Source organism: Callithrix jacchus, chromosome 13, assembly GCF_049354715.1.
Source record: "Callithrix jacchus isolate 240 chromosome 13, calJac240_pri, whole genome shotgun sequence".
NCBI classification, from domain to species: Eukaryota; Metazoa; Chordata; class Mammalia; order Primates; family Cebidae; genus Callithrix; species Callithrix jacchus.
This window is the reverse complement of record NC_133514.1, coordinates 93411712-93432294: the sequence shown is the minus strand read 5'-3', so window position 1 is coordinate 93432294 and position 20583 is coordinate 93411712. Positions and strand designations below refer to the sequence as shown.

Genomic DNA, 20583 nt, shown 5'->3' with positions numbered 1-20583 from the left:
ATTGGAATTTACCTAATGGCTACTGTTGTTGACCAACTTTTCATGTGCTTATTTTCCATCTGTACATTTTCTTTGGTGAAATGTCTCTTGATATCTTTTGCCCATTTTCTAGTTAGATTTTTAGAATTTAGATTTTTTTAGCTGTTAAGTTTTTGCCTTTTTTTTTTTTTAGCTGTTAAGTTTTGATAATTAAAAAAAAATTTTTTTTGAGACGGAGTTTCACTCTTGTTACCCAGGCTGGAGTGCAATGTGCAATCTTGGCTCACTGCAACCTCCGCCTCCCAGGTTCAAGCTATTCTTCTGCCTCAGCCTCCCGAGTAGCTGGGATTACAGGCATGTGCCACCATGCCGGACTAATTTTTGTGTTTCTTAGTAGAGACAGAATTTCTCCATGTTGGTCAGGCTGGACTCGAACTCCCAACCTCAGGTGATCTGCCCGCCTCGGCCTCCCAAAGTGGGCATGAGCCACCGCGCCCTGCAATTTTGAGAATTCTTTATGTATTCTAGATAGAACTTATTTGTCCAATATGTGGGTTTTTTCCTAGTCTATAGCTTATCTTTTTTTTTCCATGTTTTAAATGGTTTTTCTTTTTCTTCCCCATTCAGTAGTCCTGTCTCATTTATCCTATTAAAAGGATCTTGTACAGAGCAAAAGTTTTTTAATATTAATGAAATCAAATTTATCAATATATCTTTTATGAATTGTGATTTTGGTACATTATGAAAATTTTTAAATACCCTGTAATTATACACAGTTAATAATTAGACCCCAGATCAGGGCAGGTATTTCAAGGGTTTGTTTTGGGGTGTTTTTATTAATGAATATCCTGGGATGTATGATCAGAATGCCTGTGAGTCAGAGGTAGTCTTGCGTCTGTCAGTTGCTGATGGAGGTGATACAGTGAGGCACCAAGGAATCCAAACTCCAGGGCCACACTGCCAGGTCTTCAGTCCCATATCTACCACATATGAAATAGATGGACTTAGGTAAGATGCTTAACGGCCCTGTGCTTCCGTTTCCTCATCTGTAAACCAAGGATAATAAAAATAACAAAAATGAACTTGCAGTAATGTTCATTGCCATATTGGTTGTTATAAAGATTACAAGAGTTCATACATGGTAAAGTGCTTAGAATAGAGTCTGGCAGATAATAAGCCCTTAATAACTTTTGCTAATAATATTCCTACTACTGGCTATGTGACTTGGGAGACACTTAGGCTCCCTGAGTCTCTGTGGCTTTAACTCTAAGATAGGGATGATACCTGCTACCTGTAAACTATAAAGCACTCACATTGTTTTCTCTTATCGATGATTGTTATCTTGAGAATAAATAGACATTTTGTGCACCATTTAATTTAATTATTTTTTTTAGAGACAGGGTCTTTCTTACTGACCTAGAGTGCAGGCTGGAGTGCATTGGTATGATCCTAACTCACTGCAGCCAGAAACTCCTGGGTTTGAGTGGCCTTCTTGACTCAGTCTCCCAAGTAGCTAGGACTACAGGCATGTACCACCATGCCTAACTAATGTTTTGAAAATTTTTGTAGAGACAGTCTCACTGTGTTGCCCAGGCTAGTCCTGGGCTCCTGACTTGGCCTCCCAAAGTGTTGGGATTACAGATATGAGTCACCATGCCTGGCCAGATATCCTGTCTATCAACAGCGAGCATCTCAGCACGATGTGGTGGTTGATGCCTGTAATCCCAGCACTTTGGAAGGCTGAGGCACGAGGATCACTGCAGTCTAGGAGTTGGAGACCAGCCCTGGCAACATAGCGAGACCCTGTCTCTACAAAAAAAATTGTTTAAATTAGCCAGACATGGTGACATGTGCTTGTAGTCTCAGTTACTTGGGAGGCAAAGGTGGGAGGATCAATTGAGGCCAGGAGTTGAAGGATGCAGTAAGCCATGATCACGCCACTGCATTCCAGCCTGGGAGACAGAGTGAAACCTTGTCTCTTAAAAAAAAGTGAGCATTGCTAAATTAGGGATTCTCAAAGTCAAGTGAATAGGTCAGTCACTGGGGTTAACAGTTTGAGTTTTTGGTCCGAGGTCACACAGGAAGTGGAGTCAGGGCTGCCTTTGCCTGATTCCAGTTTCCATAGTCAGACTGTGCCATCCTGGTGCCTGCCTCTCTGCTGCTCCCTCATGTTTCCCATCCTCCGATGGCCTGCATCCAGGTATTTGATTTTTCTTGCTCCATTGTGTACAGATGTGTGCCTCAATAGAACAGTGATTCATGAAAGGCTGTGTTTTGTCTTTTAAAAAAAATTTCCCTTTCAGGGAACACTGTGAGGAGCTCCGTGTTGAATTGTTTTGTATCCATCAGAAGAAGGTGTGTGAGGAACGGAAAGCACAGATCGAATTTAATGAGGAGCTGAGGAGGCAAAAGCTGGTGGAAGAGCAGATGTTCTCCAAGCTCTGGGAGGAAGACCGATTAGCCAAGGAAAATCGAGAAGCCCAAGAGGAGAGGAGACAGAAAGAGCTGATGGAGAACACACGCCTGGGGCTGAATGCCCAGATCACCAGCATCAAGGCACAAAGGAAGGCAGAACAGCTGCTGAAGGAAGAGGAGGCGCGCCTTGTGGTGGGCCTTTAAAATGCTTGTTATAGGGTGATCAACTCCATGGGTGTAGTACAGTTTGTAGGCCTGTTTCTGTATAGTTTGTCTGATGGCCTGGGCTGGTTCACAGGCACATTTCCATTTTTGGACTTTCAGTTTAAGGATACAGTATCCAAATGTATGGTGCAGAGTACATAGAAGGGTCAAGTGTGGAAGGCTAACACACTCACTGGTGGAGAATGGGGGTGGGCAACGGGTTCTGGGATTAAAAGTGGTTTCTCTTTATACTTTTCTGTTTTTCAACTCTACAACTATTTATTACATTAAAATCATACATGCCCAGGTAATTTTCAGTTATATTGCTGACTCAACTGTGAAAAGGCAAGTTTTATTTCTTATAGCCTCTCTAAATCTAGGTGTGTGTGTGTGTATTTCCAAAAATCCTTTATTCTTATCTCCTAAATCACATGCACTAACTTGTCCAACTGTACTGATGTTTTATCTTTATTATGATTCTACCTTAGGAAAGTAACAATGCACAGATTAAACATGAGAATGAACAGGATAAGCTAAAGAAACAGAAGGCAAAGCAGGAAACGAGGACCATTTTGCAAAAGACCCTACAAGAGAGAATAGAACATATTCAGCAGGAATACAGAGAAGAACAAGACTTGAACATGAAGCTTGTGCAAAGGGCCCTTCAAGACTTACAGGAAGAGGCAGATAAAAAGAAACAAAAAAGAGTAAGACATTTATTTCATGCCTGCTCCCTGCTGGAAGGGATTCCTTACTGAGTTCTCAGTCTTGTGGAAGACAGCTACAGATATGTAACAGTGCTACTTTGAGTGTGGTTCATGAGCCAACAGCATCAGCACCATCTGGGAAAATGTCAGAAATAGAAATTCACAGGCTCCAGAATCAGGATCTTCCAATCAAAATTATGACGGGGCAGGAAATCTGTGTTTCAGCACATCCCCCAGGTGATTCTGATGCTAACTAAAGTTTGAGAACTCCTGGAATTTGAGGAAGGCATCACTGAGAAAGTGCCATTTGAGTTGGACCTTAAAGGATATGTAAAGTTTTGTCAGGCAAAAAGAGGAGGGAAAGGCTTTCAGTATTGATTTCACTACCTGTCCCTTTGAAATTTGTGTTGAACTTTTAAGAGTGTTTTGTGGCAGGATGCAGTGGCTTACGCCTGTAATCCCACCACTTTAGGAGGAGGAGGCGGGTGGATCACCTGAGGTCAGGAGCTTGAAACCAACCTGGCCAACATGATGAAACCCCTTCTCCACTAAAAATACAAAAATTAGCCGGGTGTGGTGGCATGTACCTGTAATCTCAGCTACTTCAGAGGCTGAGGCAGGAGAATCGCTTGAACTTGGGATGCAGAGGCTGCCGTGAGCCAAGATCACACCATGGCACTCCAGCCTGGGCAACAAGAGCAAGATCTCATGTCAAAAAAAAAAGTGTCCTGTTTCTCCCATAGGTGCTTTTTCTTTTTTTCACCTGGTTCTTAGTGTGTACATGTGCTTTGTTTTTTAAGTAAACGTCTCTCTCTCTTTTTTTTTTTTTTTGGAGACAGGGTCTCACTCTGTAACCCAGGCTGGAGTAAAGTGGCATAATCATGGCTCACTGTAGCTTCCCCCTCCTGGGCTCAAGCAATCCTCCCACCTCAGCCTCTCGAGTAGCTGGGACTACAGATACCCACCACCTAGGCAGGCTAATTTATGTATTTTTTGTAGAGACAGCGTTTTGCAAGTTGCCCAGGCTGGTCTGGAGTGGGCTCAGGGGATCCTCCCACCTTGGCCTCCCAAAGTGCTGGGATTACAGGTGTAATCCAGTCACTGTGCCTGGATATACTTTTCATTTTGATATGATTGTAGATTCACATGCAGTTTTAAGAAATTATATAGAGAGATTCCTTGTACCCTTTACTCTGGTTCCCTCAATGGTAATATCTTGCAAAACTGTAGTACCATGCCAGTCAGGATGTTGACATCAAATCAAGATACCGAACATCCATCACCACCAGGGTCTCTCAGATTGCCTTAATATAGCCACATCTGTTTCCCTCTTGCTCCACCTTCTCCTTAACCCTGTTCTTTATTTCTATAATTTTATTTCGGGAATGTTATATTAGTAGAATGATATAGTATATAATTTTTTCAGATAGCTTTTCTCACTTAGCATAGCTCTCAGATTTATCCAGCTTTTTGGATCTATCAATAATTGTTTCTTTTTATTATTTACTTATTTATTTATTTTTAGACAATCTGGCTCTGTCACTCAGGCCAGAGTGCAGTGGTGTGATCTCAACTCCCTGCAGCCTTGACTTACTGGGCTCAATTGACACTTCTGCCTCAACCTTGTGAGTAGTTGGGCCTACAGGCACAAGCCACCATTTTGAGCTAATTTTCTTATTTTTCGTAGAGATGGGGTCTCACTCTGCTGTCCAGATGGGTCATGAACTCCTGGGCTTAAGTGATCCTCTTGCCTTGGCCTCCCAATGTGTTGGAATTATAGGCATAAGCCACTGTGCCCAGGCTTCTTTTTATTTTTTCTATTCATTTATTAATTTGAGATGGAGTTTTATTCTTGTTGCCCAAGCTAGAGTGCAATGGTGTGATCTTGGCTCACCACAACCTCCACCTCCCAGGTTCAAGTGATTTTCCTGCCTCAGCCTCCTGAGTAGCTGGGATTACAGGTGTGCGCTGCTGTGCCTGCTGCTTTTAATAGAGACAGGGTTTCTCCATGTTGGCCAAGCGGGTCTCACACTCCCAACCTCAGGTGATCCACCTGCCTCAGCCTCCCAATTTATTCTTGAGTAGTATTCATGGTATAGATTTACCACAATTTGTTTAGCCATTCACCTGTTGAAGGACATTTGAGTTGTTTCCAGGATATGACTATTATAAGTAAAGCTGCTATATTCATTTGAGTACAGGGTTTTCTGTGAACACAAATTCTCACTTCTTCTTTTTTTTTTTTTTTAATGGAGTCTCATGCTGTCACCCAGGCTGGAGTGCAGTGGCATCATCTCAGCTCACTGCAACCTCCACCTCCTGGGTTCAAGTGATTCTCCTGCCACAGCCTCCTGTGTAGCTGGGATTACCAGAGTGTGCCAATCATGCCCAGCTAATTTTTTTTGTATTTTTAGTAAAGACAGGATATTGCCATGTTGGCCAGGCTGGTCTAGAACTCCTGACCTTAAGTGATTCACCAAGCCTCCCGAAGTGCTTGGATTATAGGCATGAGCCACCACACCAGGAACAAATTACCATTTGTATGAGATAAATGCCTAGAAGAGCAATTGCTATGTCATATAGTAATTGCATGTTTAGTTTTTTAAAGAAACTGCTTAACTGTTTTTCAGAGTAGCTATACAATCTTACATTTCCACCAGCAATACATGAGCAATCCAGTTTCTCCACATCCTCACCAGCATTTGGTGGTATCACTATTGTTCACTTTAATCATTCTAACAGATGTGTAGTAACATCTCATTGTGGTTTAATTTACATTTCCCTAATGGCTAATGATTTTGAACAACTTTTTATGTGCCTGTCTTCCATCTGTATGTCTTCTTCAGTGAAATGTCTCTTCATGTTTTTTGCCCATTTTCTGTTTTGTTTTTTTTTTTCATTTTCTTTTTGTTGAGCCAGTATCTCACTTTGTCACTCAGGGTGCAGTACAGCGGCATGATCATAGCTCACTGCAGCCTCTAACTCCTGAGTTTTGCCCATTTTCTAATTGACATGCTTATTTGATTTGTTTTTTCCTGTTGAGGTTTTTGTTCATGATTAAACCATTTTATTTATTTATTTTAACAGTTTCAAGAGAGAATTTACATAACATTCAGTTCCCCAGTTTAGAGCATACAATTCAGTGGATTTTACTGTATTCACAGATAGCATAGCCATCACCACATTCCATTTTAGAACATTTTCACTATCCTGCTAACCCTTCTTCCCCACCTCCCACCTCCAGTCCTAAGCAGCCACTTATCTACTTTGTGTCTCTATAGATGTCCCCATTCTGGACTTTGAAATGAATGGAATCACATATTATGTGACCTTTTGACTGTCTTCTTTCACTTAGCATAACATTTTCAAGGTTTAACCACATTGTAGTGTGTATCACTACTATTTTATTTCTTTATGCAGCTGAATGATATTCCATTGGGTGGGTATGCCACATTTTGTTTATGCTTTATGTCAGTTGATGGACATTTGAGTTATTTCCACTTTTTGGCTATTATGAATAATGTTACTATGAACATTCATGTACAAATTTTTGTGTGGACATATGTTTTTATTTTTCTTTGGGGCATGTATCTAGAAGTAGCATTACTGGGTCATACAGTAACGCTGTTGAAGTTTTGTGGAACTGCCAAGCTATTTTCCAAAGTGACTAAACCATTTTACCTTCCCATAAACTGTGTATAAGGGTTTTGATTTATCCACATACTCAGCAACACTTACTATTGTCTGTTTTTATTTTGCCCATCCTAGTGCATCTAAAGTGGTATCTCATTATGGTTTTTATTTGTATTTCCCTAGTGACTAATGATATTGAGCCTCTTTTCCTGTACTTATGGCCATTTGTAGATCTTTCTTGAAGAAATCTATCTGAAGGCCTATTCTTTTGTTTCTGTTTGTTATTGTTTTTATTTTTATATACATTTTATTGCACTTTAGGTTCTGGGTTACATGTAAAGAACATGCAGAATTGTTGCATAGGTACATACATGGCAATGTGGTTTGCTGCCTCCATCCCCCCGCCATCACCTATATCTGGCATTTCTCCCCCTGTTATCCCTCCCCAACTCCCTACCCCCCATTATCCCTCCCCTAGTCCCCCCCAACAGACCCCAGAGTGTGATGCTCCCCTCCCTGTGTCCACGTGTTCTCATGATTCAACATTCACCTATGAGTGAGAACATTCAGTGTTTGATTTTCTGTTCTTGTGTCAGTTTGCTGAGAAGGATCGTTTCCAGATTCATCCATGTCCCTGCAAAGGACACCAACTCATCAATTTTTATGGCTGCCTAGTATTCCATGGTGTATATGTGCCACATTTTCTTTATCCAGTCTATCATTGATGGGTATTTGGGTTGGTCCCAGGCCTTTGCTATTGTAAACAATGCCGCAATGAACATACGTGTGCATGTGTCTTTATAATAGAATGATTTATAATCCTTTGGATATATACCCAGTAATGGGATTGCTGGGTCAAATGGAATTTCTATTTCTAGGTCCTTGAGGAATCGCCACACTGTCTTCTACAATGGTTGAACTAATTTACACTTCCTCCAGCAGTGTAAAAGTGTTCCTATTTCTCCATATCCCCTCAAGCATCTGTTGACTCCAGATCTTTTTAATGATCGCCATTCTAACTGACATGAGATGATATCTCATTGTGGTTTTGATTTGCATTTCTCTAATGACCAGTGATGATGAGCATTTTTTCATATGTTTCTTGGCCTCTATATGTCTTCTTTTGAAAAGTGTGTGTTCATGTCCTTTGCCCACTATTAAATGGGGTTGTTTGTTTTTTTCTTGTAAATCTGTTTATTTCTTTGTAGATTCTGGATATTAGCCCTTTGTTAGATGGGTAGATTGCAAAAATTTTTTCCCATTCTGTTGGTTGCCGGTTGACCATAATGATTGTTCCTTTTGCTGTACAGAAGCTCTGGAGTTTAATTAGATCCCATTTGTCTATTTTGGCTTTTGTTGCCAATGCTTTTGGTGTTTTAGTCATTAAGTCCTTGCCTATGCCTATGTTTTGAATGGTTCTGCCTAGGTTTTCTTCTAGGGTTTTTATGGCGTTGGGTCTTATGTTTAAGTCTTTAATCCATCTGGAGTTAATTTTAGTGAAAGGTGTCAGGAAGGGTTCCAGTTTCTGCTTTCTGCACATGGCTAGCCGGTTTTCCCAACGCCATTTATTAAATGGAATCATTTCCCCATTGCTTTTTTTTGTCAGGTTTGTCAAAGATCAGATGGATGTAGATGTGTGGTGTTGTCTCTGAGGCCTCTGTTCTGCTCCATTGGTCTATATCTCTGTTTTGGTACCAGTACCATGCTGTTTTGATTACCATAGCCTTGTAGAATAGTTTGAAGTCAGGTAGTGTGATGCCTCCAGCTTTGTTCTTTTTGCTTAGGGTTATCTTGGCTATGCGGGCTCTCTTTTGGTTCCATATGACGTTTAAGGTGGTTTTTTCCAGATCTGTGGAGAGAGTCATAGGTGGCTTGATGGGAATAGCATTGCATCTATACATTACTTTGGGCAGTATGGCCATTTTCACAATATTGATTCTTCCTAACCATGAGCATGGAATGTTTCTCCATCTGTTTGTGTCCTGTCTTATTTCCTTGAGCAGTGGTTTGTAGTTCTCCTTGAAGAGGTCCTTTACATCCTTTGTTGGTTGTATTCCTAGGTATTTTATTCCCTTTGTAGCAATTGTGAATGGCAGTTCATTCTTGATTTGGCTCTCTTTAAGTCTGTTATTGGTATATAGGAATGCTTGTGATTTCTGCACATTGATTTTGTATCCCGAGACTTTGCTGAAGTTGCTTAGCAGTATCAGGAGATTTTGGGCTGAGATGATGGGGTCTTATAAATATACAATCATGTCGTCTGCAAATAGAGACAGTTTGGCTTCCTCCTTTCCTATTTGAATACCTTTATTTCTTTTTCTTGCCTGCTTGCTCTGGCTAGAACTTCCAATACTATATTGAATAGGAGTGGTAAGAGAGGGCATCCTTGTCTAGTGCCAGATTTAAAAGGGAATGATTCCAGTTTTCGCCCATTCAGTATGATATTGGCTGTGGGTTTGTTGTAAATAGCTTTTATTATTTTGAGATACTTTCCATTGATACCCAGCTTATTTAGAGTTTTAAGCATAAAGGGCTGTTGAATTTTGTTGAAGGCCTTCTCTGCATCTATTGAGATAATCATGTGGTTTTTGTTTTTGGTTCTGTTTATGTGGTGCATTAGATATATAGATTTGCCTATGTTTAACCAGCCTTGTATCCCCAGGATGAAGCCTACTTGATCGTGATGGATAAGTTTTTTGATGTGCTGTTGCAATTGGTTTGCCAGTATTTTATTGAAGATTATTGCATCTATGTTCATCATGGATATTGGCCTGAAGTTTCTTTTCTTGTTGAATCTCTGCTGGGTTTTGGTCTCAGGATGATGTTGGTCTCATAAAATGATTTGGGAAGGATTCCCTCTTTTTGTATTGTTTGAAATAGTTTCAGAAGGAGTGGTAGCAGCTCCTCTTTGTATGTCTGGTAGAATTCAGCTGTGAATCCATCTGGACCTGGGCTTTTTTTGGTTGGTATGCTATTAATTGCTGCCTCAACTTCAGCCCTTGTTATTGGTCTATTCAGGGTTTTGACTTCTTCCTAGTTTGGGCTTGTGAGGGTGCAAGTGTCCAGGAATTTATCCATTTCTTTCAGGTTTACTACTTTATCTGTATAGAGTTGTTTGTAGTAATCTCTGATGCTAGTTTGTATTTCTGTGGAATCTGTGGTGATATCCCCTTTATTGTGTTTTATTGCATCTATTTGATTCTTCTCTCTTTTCTTTTTCATAAACTGGCTAGCAGTCTGTCTATCTTGTTGATCTTTTAAAAAAAACCAGCTCCTGGGTTTATTGATTTGTTGAAGAGTGTTTTTTTTTGTCTCTATCTCCTTCAGTTCTGCTCTTATCTTAGTTATTTCTTGTCTTCTGCTAGCTTTTGAGTTTGTTTGATCTTGTTCCTCTAGCTCTTTCCATTCTGATGATAGGGTGTCGATTTTAGATCTTCCTTGCTTCTAATGTGGGCATTTATTGCTATAAATTTTCCTGTATACACACTGCTTTAAATGTGTCCCAGAGATCCTGGTATGTTTTGTCTTCTTTCTCGTTGGTTTCGATGAACATCTTTATTTCTGCCTTCATTTCATTGTTTATCCAGTCAACATTCAAGAGCCAGTCATTCAGTTTCCATGAAGCTGTGCGGTTTTGAGTTAGTTTCTGACTTCTGAGTTCTAACTTGGTTGCACTGTGGTCTGAGAGACTGTTTGTTATGATTTTCATTCTTTTGCATTTGCTGAAGAGTGATTTACTTCCAATTATGTGGTCAATTTTAGAGTAGGTGCGATGTGGTGCTGAGAAGAATGTATATTCTGTGGATTTGGGGTGGAGAGTTCTGTAGATGTCTATTAGGTTTGCTTTTCCAGATATGAGTTCAAGTCCTGGATATTCTTGTTAATTTTCTGTCTTGTTGATCTGTCTAATTTTGAAAGTGGAGTGTTAGAGTGTACCACTATTACTGTGTGGGAGTCTAAGTCTCTTTGTAGGTCATTAAGAATTTGCTTTATGTCGATGACATATATGAGGCCAACAAACATGAAAAAATGCTCATCATCACTGGTCATTAGAGAAATGCAGATCAAAACTACATTGAGATACCATCTCATGCCAGTTAGAATGGCAATCATTAAAAATATGGAGACAACAGGTGCTGGAGAGGATGTGGAGAAATAGGAACACTTTTACACTGTTGATGGGAGTGTAAATTAGTTCAACCATTGTGGAAGACAGTGTGACGATTCCTCAAGGACCTAGAAATAGAAATTCCATTTGACCCAGCAATCCCATTACTGGGTATATATCCAAAGGATTATAAATTATTCTATTATAAAGACATATGCACATGTATGTTCACTGTGGCACTGTTTATGATATCAAAGACTTGGAACCAACACTAATGCCCATTGATGACACACTGGACAGGGAAAATGTGGCACATATACACCATGGAATACGAGGCAGCCATAAAAAATGATGAGTTCGTGTCCTTTGTAGAGACATGGATGAATCTGGAAACCATCATTCTCAGCAAACTGACACAGAACAGAAAATCAAACAGCACATGTTCTCACTCATAGGTGGGTGTTGAACAATGAGAACACATGCACACAGGGAGGGGAGCATCACACACTGAGGCCTGTTGGTGGGGGAGTCTAGAGGAGGGACAGTGGGGGGTAGGGAGTTGGGGAGGGATAACAGGGGGAGAAATGCCAGATATAGGTGATGGCGGGGGGATGGAGGCAGCAAACCACATTGCGATGTATGTACCTATGCAACAATTCTGCATGTTCTTTACATGTATCCCAGAACCTAAAATGCAATGAAATATATATATATATATATATATATATATATATATATATATATATATGTATAGAGAGAGAGAGAGAGAGAGAGAGAGAGAGAGAGAGATTTGCTTTATGAATTGAATTTGTATATATTTAGGATTGTAAGCTCTTTTTGTCACATTGATCCTTTTACCATTATGTAATGCCCTTCTTTGTCTCTTTTGATCTTGTTGGTTTAAAGTCTATTTTATCAGAGACTAGGATTGCAACTCCTCCTTTTTTCTGCTCTCCATTTGCTTGGTAAATCTTGCTCCATCCCTTTATTTTAAGCCTATGTGTGTCCTTGCATGTGAGATGGGTTTCCTGGATACAGCACACCGATGGGTTTTCACCTTTTATCCAATTTGCCAGTCTGTGTGTTTTGATTGGGGCATTTAGCCCATTTACATTTAAGGTTAGTTAATATTGTTATTTTATTGTTAATCACAATATTGTTAATATTGTGAATTTGATCCTGCCATTTTGATGCTAGCTTGTTGTCTTGCCCATTAGTTGATGTAGTTTCTTCATTGTGTCGATGGTCTTTACCATTTGGTATGTTTTTGGAGTGGCTGGTACTGGTTGTTCCTTTCTGTGTGTAGTGCCTCTTTCAGGAACTCTTGTAAAGCAGGCCTGGTGGTGACAAAATCTCTGAGCAATTGCTTGTTCATAAAGGATTTTATTTCTTCTTCTCTTATGAAGCTTAGTTTGGCTGAATATGAAATTCTAGATTGAAAGTTCTTTTCTTTAAGGATGTTGAATATTGGCCCCCACTGTCTTCTGGCTTGTAGGGTTTCTGTGGAGAGGTCCACTGTGAGTCTGATGGGCTTCCCTTTGTGGGTGACCCGACCTTTCACTCTGGCTGCACTTAGTATTTTTTCCCTCATTTCAACCCTGATGAATCTGACAATTATGTGCCCTGGGGTTGCTCTTCTTGAGGAATATCTTTATGGTGTTCTCTGTATTTCCTGGACTTGAATATCGGCCTGCCTTGTTAGGTTGGGGTAGTTCTTCTGGATAATATCCTGAAGAGTGTTTTCCAGCTTGGATTCATTCTCTCCATCACATTCAGTTACACCTATCAAACGTAGATTAGGTCTTTTCACATAATCCCATATTTCTTGGAGGCTTTGTTCATTTCTTTCTGCTCTTTTTTCTCTAATCTTGCCTTCTCATTTTATTTCATTGAGTTGATCTTCAATCACTGATATCCTTTCTTCTGCTTGGTTGATTCAGGTATTGAAACTTGTGTATGCTTTGTGAAGTTATCATGTTGTGTTTTTCAGCTCCATCGATTCATTTATATTCTTTTCTAAGCTGTTTATTCTTGTTAGCATTTCGTCAAACCTTTTTTCAAGGTTCTTAGTTTCTTTGCATTGGGTTAGAATATGTTTTTTTAGCTCAGAGAAGTTTGTTATTACCCACCTTCTGAAGCCTGTTTCTGTCAATTCATCAGACTCATTCTCCATTCAGCTTTGTTCCTTTGCTGGTGAGGAGTTGTGATCCCTTGAAGGAGGAGAGGCGTTCTGGTTTTGGGTGTTTTCATCTTTTTGTGATGCTTTCTTCCTATCATTGTGGATTTATCTACCTGTGGTCTTTGTAGTTGGTGACTTTCAGATGGGGTCGCTGAATGGACATTTTTTTTGTTGATGTTGAAGTTATTTAGTTTTCCTTCTAACAGTCAGTCCCCTCTGCTGTAGGACTGCTGGAGGTCCACTCCAGACCCTGCTTGCCTGGGGATCACCTGCGGTGGCTGCAGAACAGTAAACATTGCTGCCAGTTTCTTCTGTTATCTTTGTCCCAGAAGGACACCCACCAGATGTCAGCCTGAGCTCTCCTTTATGAGGTGTCTCTTTAGATAAACAAGGGTCAGGGAGCTGCTCAAGGAGACAGTCTGTCCTTTATAGGAGCTCAAGTGCTGAACTGTGAGCTCCATTGTTCTGTTCAGAGCTGCTGGGCAGATATGTTTAAGTCTGCTGCAGTGGAACTCATATCCGCCTTTTTTTTCCCCAGGTGCTCTGTCTTGGGAAGGTGGGGCTTTATTTATAAGTTCCTGACATGCTGCTGCCTTTTTTTTTGCAGATGCCCTGCCCAGCAAGGAGGTAGCTTATTCACAGTCTGCTAACAGAGGTGTTGTTGAGCTGCTGTGGGCTCTGCCCAGCTGCTGTGTGAACTTCCTTGCAGTTTTGTTTATAGAGGTATAGTTAGAATTGCCTGGGTAATTGCAGTCTGCCTCAATAATGGCGGACTGCCTCGGTAATGGCAGATTACCTCAGTAATGATGGACTGCCTCAGTAATGATTGACTGCCTTGGTAATGGCAGACTGCCTTTACCAAGTAGTAGTGGACTTCCTCAGTAATGGAGAATGCCCTTCTCCACTCAGAGCTGGACCATCTGGGATCCAGCTGTGCTTGCTGCAAAATTCTCAATCCAGAGCATTTCAGATTGCTGGTCTTTGTGGGGGTGGATTCCGTCCAGCCAGATCACCTGTTTCAGCCCCACTTTTTTTCAGTTGAATGCGTGGCTCTGTCTCTCAGATATTCCAGGAGCCAGTTGAAACATCCACCCAGATTTGTGTGAGTTTTTGTGTGGAGACCTGCTACGCTGGCTGAAACAGCCAGGGCGGAAACTCATGGTGCTTTTCAGCCTGGGAATCTTCTGGTCTGTGGGCAGTAAAAACTTGTTTGGAAATGCAGTGGTCATTCACCCTCTGTGTTGTTCTCACTGGGAACTGCACTCCAGAGCTGTTCCTATATGGCCATCTTGGATCCCTCGCTCGGCTATTCTCTATTCTTAGGGACATGTATTTAAGTTGTTTGCCCATGTTTTAGTTGGGTTATTGGTCCTTTTATTATGAATTGTAAGAGTTCTTTATATATTCTAGATTCAAGTCCCTTAATCAGATAAATGACTTACAATGATTTTCTTTCATTCTGTAGGTTGTCTTTTCACTTTTTTATTTTATTTTTTTTGTGATGGAGTTTCGCTGTTGTTACCCAGACTGGAGTGCAATGACACCATCTCAACTCACTGCAACCTCCGCCTCCTGGGTTCAAGCAATTCTCCTGCCTCAGCCTCCTGAGTAGTTGGGACTACAGGTGCGCACCACCATGCCCAGCTAATTTTTGTATTTTTAGTAGAGATGGGGTTTCACCTTGTTGACCGGGATGGTCTCGATCTCTTGACCTCGTGATCCACCCGCCTCGGCCTCCCAAAGTGCGGGGATTATAGGCGTGAGCCACTGCGCCCGGCTGTCTTTTCACTTTTTTGATGGTGCCCTTTGAATCACAAAATTTTCAAATTTCGATGAAGTTCAGTTTAGCTATATTTTCTTTTGTTGCTTATGCTTTGGGGGTCCTATCTAAAAAATGGTTGCCTACTCTAGGATCACAAAGATGGACTCCTTTGTTTTATTCTTAGAGTTTTATAATTTTAGCTTTTACATTTAAGCTTTTGATTCATTTTAAGTTTTGTATATGGTGTGAGATAAGGATCCTAATTCATATTTTGCACGTGGATGTTCAGTTATCCAGGCACCATTCACTGAAATAATTGTCTAATTGTTCCCCTATTGAATTGTCTTATTACCTTTGTCAATTACAGTAAAGTAAAGGTTTATTTCTGGACACTCAGTTCTATTCCATCAATCTATGTATCCTTAGTCCATAATAACAAATATACATGTCTTGATTATTGTAGCTTTGTAGTAAGTCTGCAATCAGAAAATGTAAATCTTGGCCAGGTGTGGTGGCTCACACCCGTAATCCCAGTACTTTGGGAGGCTGTGGCAGGTGGATCACATGAGGTCAGGAGTTCAAGACCAGCCTGACCAACGTGGTGAAACCCTGTCTCTACTAAAAATAAAAAAATTAACTGGGCATAGTGGTGCATACCTATAATTCCAGGGAGGCTGAGGCAGGAGAATCGCTTGAACCTGGGAGGCCAAGGTTGCAGTGAGCCAGGATCATGCCATTGCACTCCAGCCTGGACAACAAGTGTGAAACTCTGTCTCAAAAAAAAAAATGTAAATCCTCAAACTTTGTTCTTTTTCAAATTTTTTTGGCTATTCTGCTTCCCTTGCATATCTCTGTATCTGGAAATTACAGGGATCAGCTTGTCAATTTCTGCCAAGAAGCCAGTTGAGAGTTTGATAAAGATTGTGTTGAATCCGTAGGCCAATTTGGAAGGTGCTACCATCTTCGCAATGTTGTCTTCTGATTGATGAATTTAGGGTGTCTTTCCATTTATTTAGGTCTTCTTTAATTTATTTCAGTAATGTTTCTTAGTTTTCAGAGTATACATTTTGCACTTATTTTGTTAAATTTATTCCTAAGTATAAAATTTCTATTTGGAAATAAAATTTTTAATTTTTAATTTTATTTTAGATTGATGCTGTCAAATAAAGACATAAGGACTTTTGTATATTGGTCTTGTATCCTGCAACATTGCTTAACTCATTTGTTAGTTTTAATAGTTTTGTTTTTGTTGTTGTTGTTGTTGTTTTGAGATAGAGTCTCACTTTGTCACCCAGGCTGGAGTACAGTGGTGCGACCTTGGCTCACTGCAACCTCTGTCTTCCTGGTTCAAGTGATCCTGCCTTAGCCTCCTAGGTAGCTGGGGCTACAGGATTGCACCACCACACTCAGCTATTTTTTTTTCAGTAGAGATGGGGTTTTACCATGTTGGCCAGGCTGGTCTCAATCTCCTGACCTCAAGTGATCTGCCCACCTCAGCCTCCCAAATTTCTGGGATTACAGGTGTGAGCCACTGCACCTGGCCAAGTTTTAATAGTTTTTTAGTGGATTGCTTAGTTCACTCTTCTTTTTGGTGCCCAGATTGCCCCATCCTAGGTCTCAGGAGTCCCTTTAAGTGGGCTGTCATGCTCTTTTGATACTGTCCACCAATAGACTTTGATAGTTTTCTTGATTCTGACACAATAAGATGCCCTAGGTTCATCCTGTCTCTGCCCCAGTCTTATAAGTGATTATTTTCCCAAATATTCTTGGTTCTTTTTTAGTGGGAGATGGTATTATATTAGTCTGTTTTCACACTGCTATAAAGAACTACCTGAGATTGGGTAACTTATTAAAAAAAGAAGGTGTAATTGACTCACAGTTCTGCATGGCTGGGGAAGGCTCAAGAAACTTAAAATCATGGTGGAAGGGGAAGCAAGGCAAATCTTTAGTGGTGGCAGGAGGGAGGAAGTGAAGGAAGCCACACTTTTAAACCATCGGATCTCACGGGAACTCACTATCACGAGAATAGCATGGGGGAAACCACCCCCATGACCCAATCACCTTCTACCAGGTCCCTCCCCTCACGCGTGGGGATTACAATTCAAGGTGTGATTTGGCTGGGGACACAGAGCCAAACTATATCAGGTATTTAATAATATCTACAATCTTGGTGTTGGGTGAACTCATTGCTATTGGATCATTACTGCAACATGGCAGTAGCCAACTAAAATTGCCTGCACTGAATAAACAGCAGGTCCCAACTTTAGCTGCACATTACCATCACCTGGGGGAACTTAAAAGGTATCTATTAAATAGGAATCTCTGGGGGTGGGACTCAGCCTTCAATACTTTTTAAAGCTCCCCAGGTGACTCCAAAGTGTAGCTAATGTTGAGAATTGCTGTAATAAAGTACAAAATGACTACCAGCTAGAGAGACAGTGCTATAAAAGAAGAAATGACTTATTTTGTTTATCAGGTTAAGATTTCATATACCTAAGTTAAAGTAAATGAAAATAAAGCTGTATCATTGAAAATGATTTGACAACTACTTTAAAAAACATTTGAGGAAAGTGTTTGATTTAACTTATTCAACCACGTATTATCAAACATTTCAAATGGATACAAAGCATTGCACAGTGAGCCCCCATATGTCCATCACCTCACTTTAACAACCATCAACTAATGGTCATTCTTGTCTCTTCTGTGTACCTACCCATTTCCCCCACTATTCCTGAGTATTTTGGAGTAAACTTCAGATAGAGATCTGTAAATGTTTCAGTATATAGCTCTAAAAGATTGGGATGGGAGCTTTTAAAGATTTTTTTTTCTTATTTTTTAAATCTAGACTCAGATGAGATAAAGATTGTTTTTAAATGTATCCTTACTATCACTATCACACCTAAACATTTTAACAATATGAATTTTTATGTTACATAGGAAGATATGATAAGAGAACAGAAGATATACCGTAAGTATTTGGCACAGAGACGTGAGGAAGAAAAAGCTCAGGAGAAAGAATTTGATAGAATATTAGAGGAAGACAAGGAAAAGAAGTTGGCTGAGAAGGACAAGGAGCTGAAACTTGAAAAGGAGGCAAGGAAACAGCTTGTGGATGAGGTCATGTGTACAAGAAAACTTCAAGTTCAAGAAAAGTGTAAGGAACTGAATTACAGTTATGTTATAGCTTGCCCTTAATTCAGTTTTTCAATTTACCAAAAAACTAACAATTATAATACTTATTATATAAAACACCATGAGGGATGCAAAAAGGATGAAGGCAAAAGGCCCGCTTTTGCAAATCTTATATAATTCAATATATATATGAAGAGTTTTATATCCCAGCAGATTCCAAGCAGTCACAGGGGAGTTCTCAAAGTTAAAGGAACAGTGCATCATTTGAATACTGTGTATCTTGGTGATTAGAATGAAGAGTGAGAAGGTGGAGCACAGACATACAGCTCCTTGTCCTTTGTATCTGTCCCTCTTTTCTTTCCAAAGTTGTCTCCATACCTTTGTTTATGTAGTTGTCTCTGCCTATGATGCTCTCGATCATGAGAAATCTAGACATCCTTCAATGCCAGCTCAGTTGACTCGTGCCTTGAGAGGCCCTCTGTGTTCCCCCATCAAAATAAATCCTCTTTTCCAGAGCACTGTGGCTTGCTCCTATCTCAGAAGGCCAACTGGCCAGGAGAGTCTTTATTTGGAGACCATGCTCAAAGCTTGGAGAATCTTTCCTCCTTTTTAATACTTATATTCAATCCAGGTCAGTTACTAGGTGTTTCTTTCATAAAGGGAGTTTAAGCTATTCTTCAAAGGGTAAGCTTTGTCTTAAGGTTTCTGAAAGTTACATCTGTGCTGAGATGACATTTTTCTCTTGGAAATCCCTGAACTAGGTTGTATCATACAGCTAAGTGATACATAGTGTCAGCCCTGAGAGATGCTTAAGTGAACTTTATGGCTACTATTAATCATATAGCCACACTGTGTCTCTTATTTAATACTACACGATGCCACTATATTACCTCAGCTTCAAGCAGTGCTTGGTCACAGAAGGTTTGTTGAGAGGGTGAATTTCCACCTCCACATTTCTGCAATTTCCATGTCCAGCCCAATTGACCAGAGAGGCAATAAACAGATGGACACATTTATCGTTAGAGTACCATTGGATTTCACACACGTGGTCTTTGCAAGAGGAAGCTTATCCTGGTCCCATTGATTAATTCTTTACTCCAGGAATTATAATAGCAGTAGAAAATTGTTAAGCCAATATTAGTTGGAACTTTTAGAAAGCGAGTAGAACGTTTATAAGCTGAAAAGATTTTTATATTCATCAGTGATAAATGTTTTAGAAAATATTGAAAAAAAACATGGAAAATTTACTGAGACCATTTGTAAATAAGGAAACAAAATCAACAATAATTCTATCACCCAGGAATAGCTACTATTCACAGCTTTGTATATTTTCTTCTAGTATTTTTACTACATATATAATTTTCCTTCACAAGTTAGAATCATGTTGTATATACTGTTTAATAGTCTATATTTTCACATATCAAAAACATTTTAAGTCATTTTTCATCAATTATAAGACTTGTAATGACTGCCTAGAAATCTGTTATAAAAATAGACCATTATTTGTTTTACCTAAACACAACTAATAAACCTTTATATTGTTTCTAATGTTTTTACTGTCATTTTACAATTCCAGGTTACTGTCTCTGTACATAGTTACATAGTTCTTTTTGGATTGTATCTGGTTGTTTAAGATAAATTTCTGAAACAGATTGTGGTACCAAAGATATGTACATTTCAGATGTATAGTAGCCTGTTGTATTTATTATTTTGTAAACTCTGTTTCCTTTGTCTTTTTTTCTATTGGGATGCTTAATTATTTTTATTAACTTATAGGAGCTTTATTTATTGATTTGAGACAGTCTCGTTCTGTTGCCCAGGCTGGAGTCAGTGGCACGATCTAGGCTCACTGCAACCTCCATTTCACTGGTTCAGGTGATTCTTGTGCCTCAGCCTCCTGAGCAGCTGGGATTACAGGCATGCACCACTGTGCCTGGCTAATTTTTGTATTTTTAGTAGAGATGAGGTTTCACCTTGTTGGCCAGGCTGGTTTCAAACTCCTGACCCAAGGTGATCCACCTATCTCAGCCAAAGAGCTTTATATATTTAAATAATATTTATTTTATAATAAATAAACTCTCTTATTAGTATGAATGACAATGAACTGTTTGTCTTTCAATGAAAAATGATCAAGAGAAAACCTGTAGATTGTAGCATATATCAGCCTAAACCCAATTTATTTCTCAATTGAGATAAGTACTTGTACTTTATTGATTTTAAGATCCAGTCATGATTCTAAGCTCTACCTTTCTAAAGACAATATGACTTTGGTGCCCAGAAAGATGTTGGCAAGTCTTGTCTGAAAGTTATTTGACATATAATTACTTTTGCTTTTCTTAGTGCAACGAGAAGCTAAAGAACAGGAAGAACGTGCTAAGGAACAGAAACACATAAATGAAGGTCTTAAAGAACTTAACTGTGAAGAGAAGGAGAATTTTGCAAGGTATGATTTTGTTTTCTATGT

At 39.7% G+C, this 20583-nt stretch overlaps 1 protein-coding gene across 2 annotated transcripts in view; it reads left to right on the top strand.

Moving 5' to 3' along the window:
* Positions 1-20583, top strand: part of CFAP53 (cilia and flagella associated protein 53) — a 52080-nt gene that overhangs the window by 19088 nt on the left and 12409 nt on the right. For both annotated transcript variants that reach the window (XM_002757232.6, XM_078348162.1), the window contains exons 4-7: positions 2283-2586; positions 3087-3305; positions 17925-18141; positions 20460-20562. In XM_002757232.6, the coding sequence (XP_002757278.3) occupies positions 2283-2586; positions 3087-3305; positions 17925-18141; positions 20460-20562 (843 nt within the window). The remainder of the gene's footprint in view (positions 1-2282; positions 2587-3086; positions 3306-17924; positions 18142-20459; positions 20563-20583) is intronic.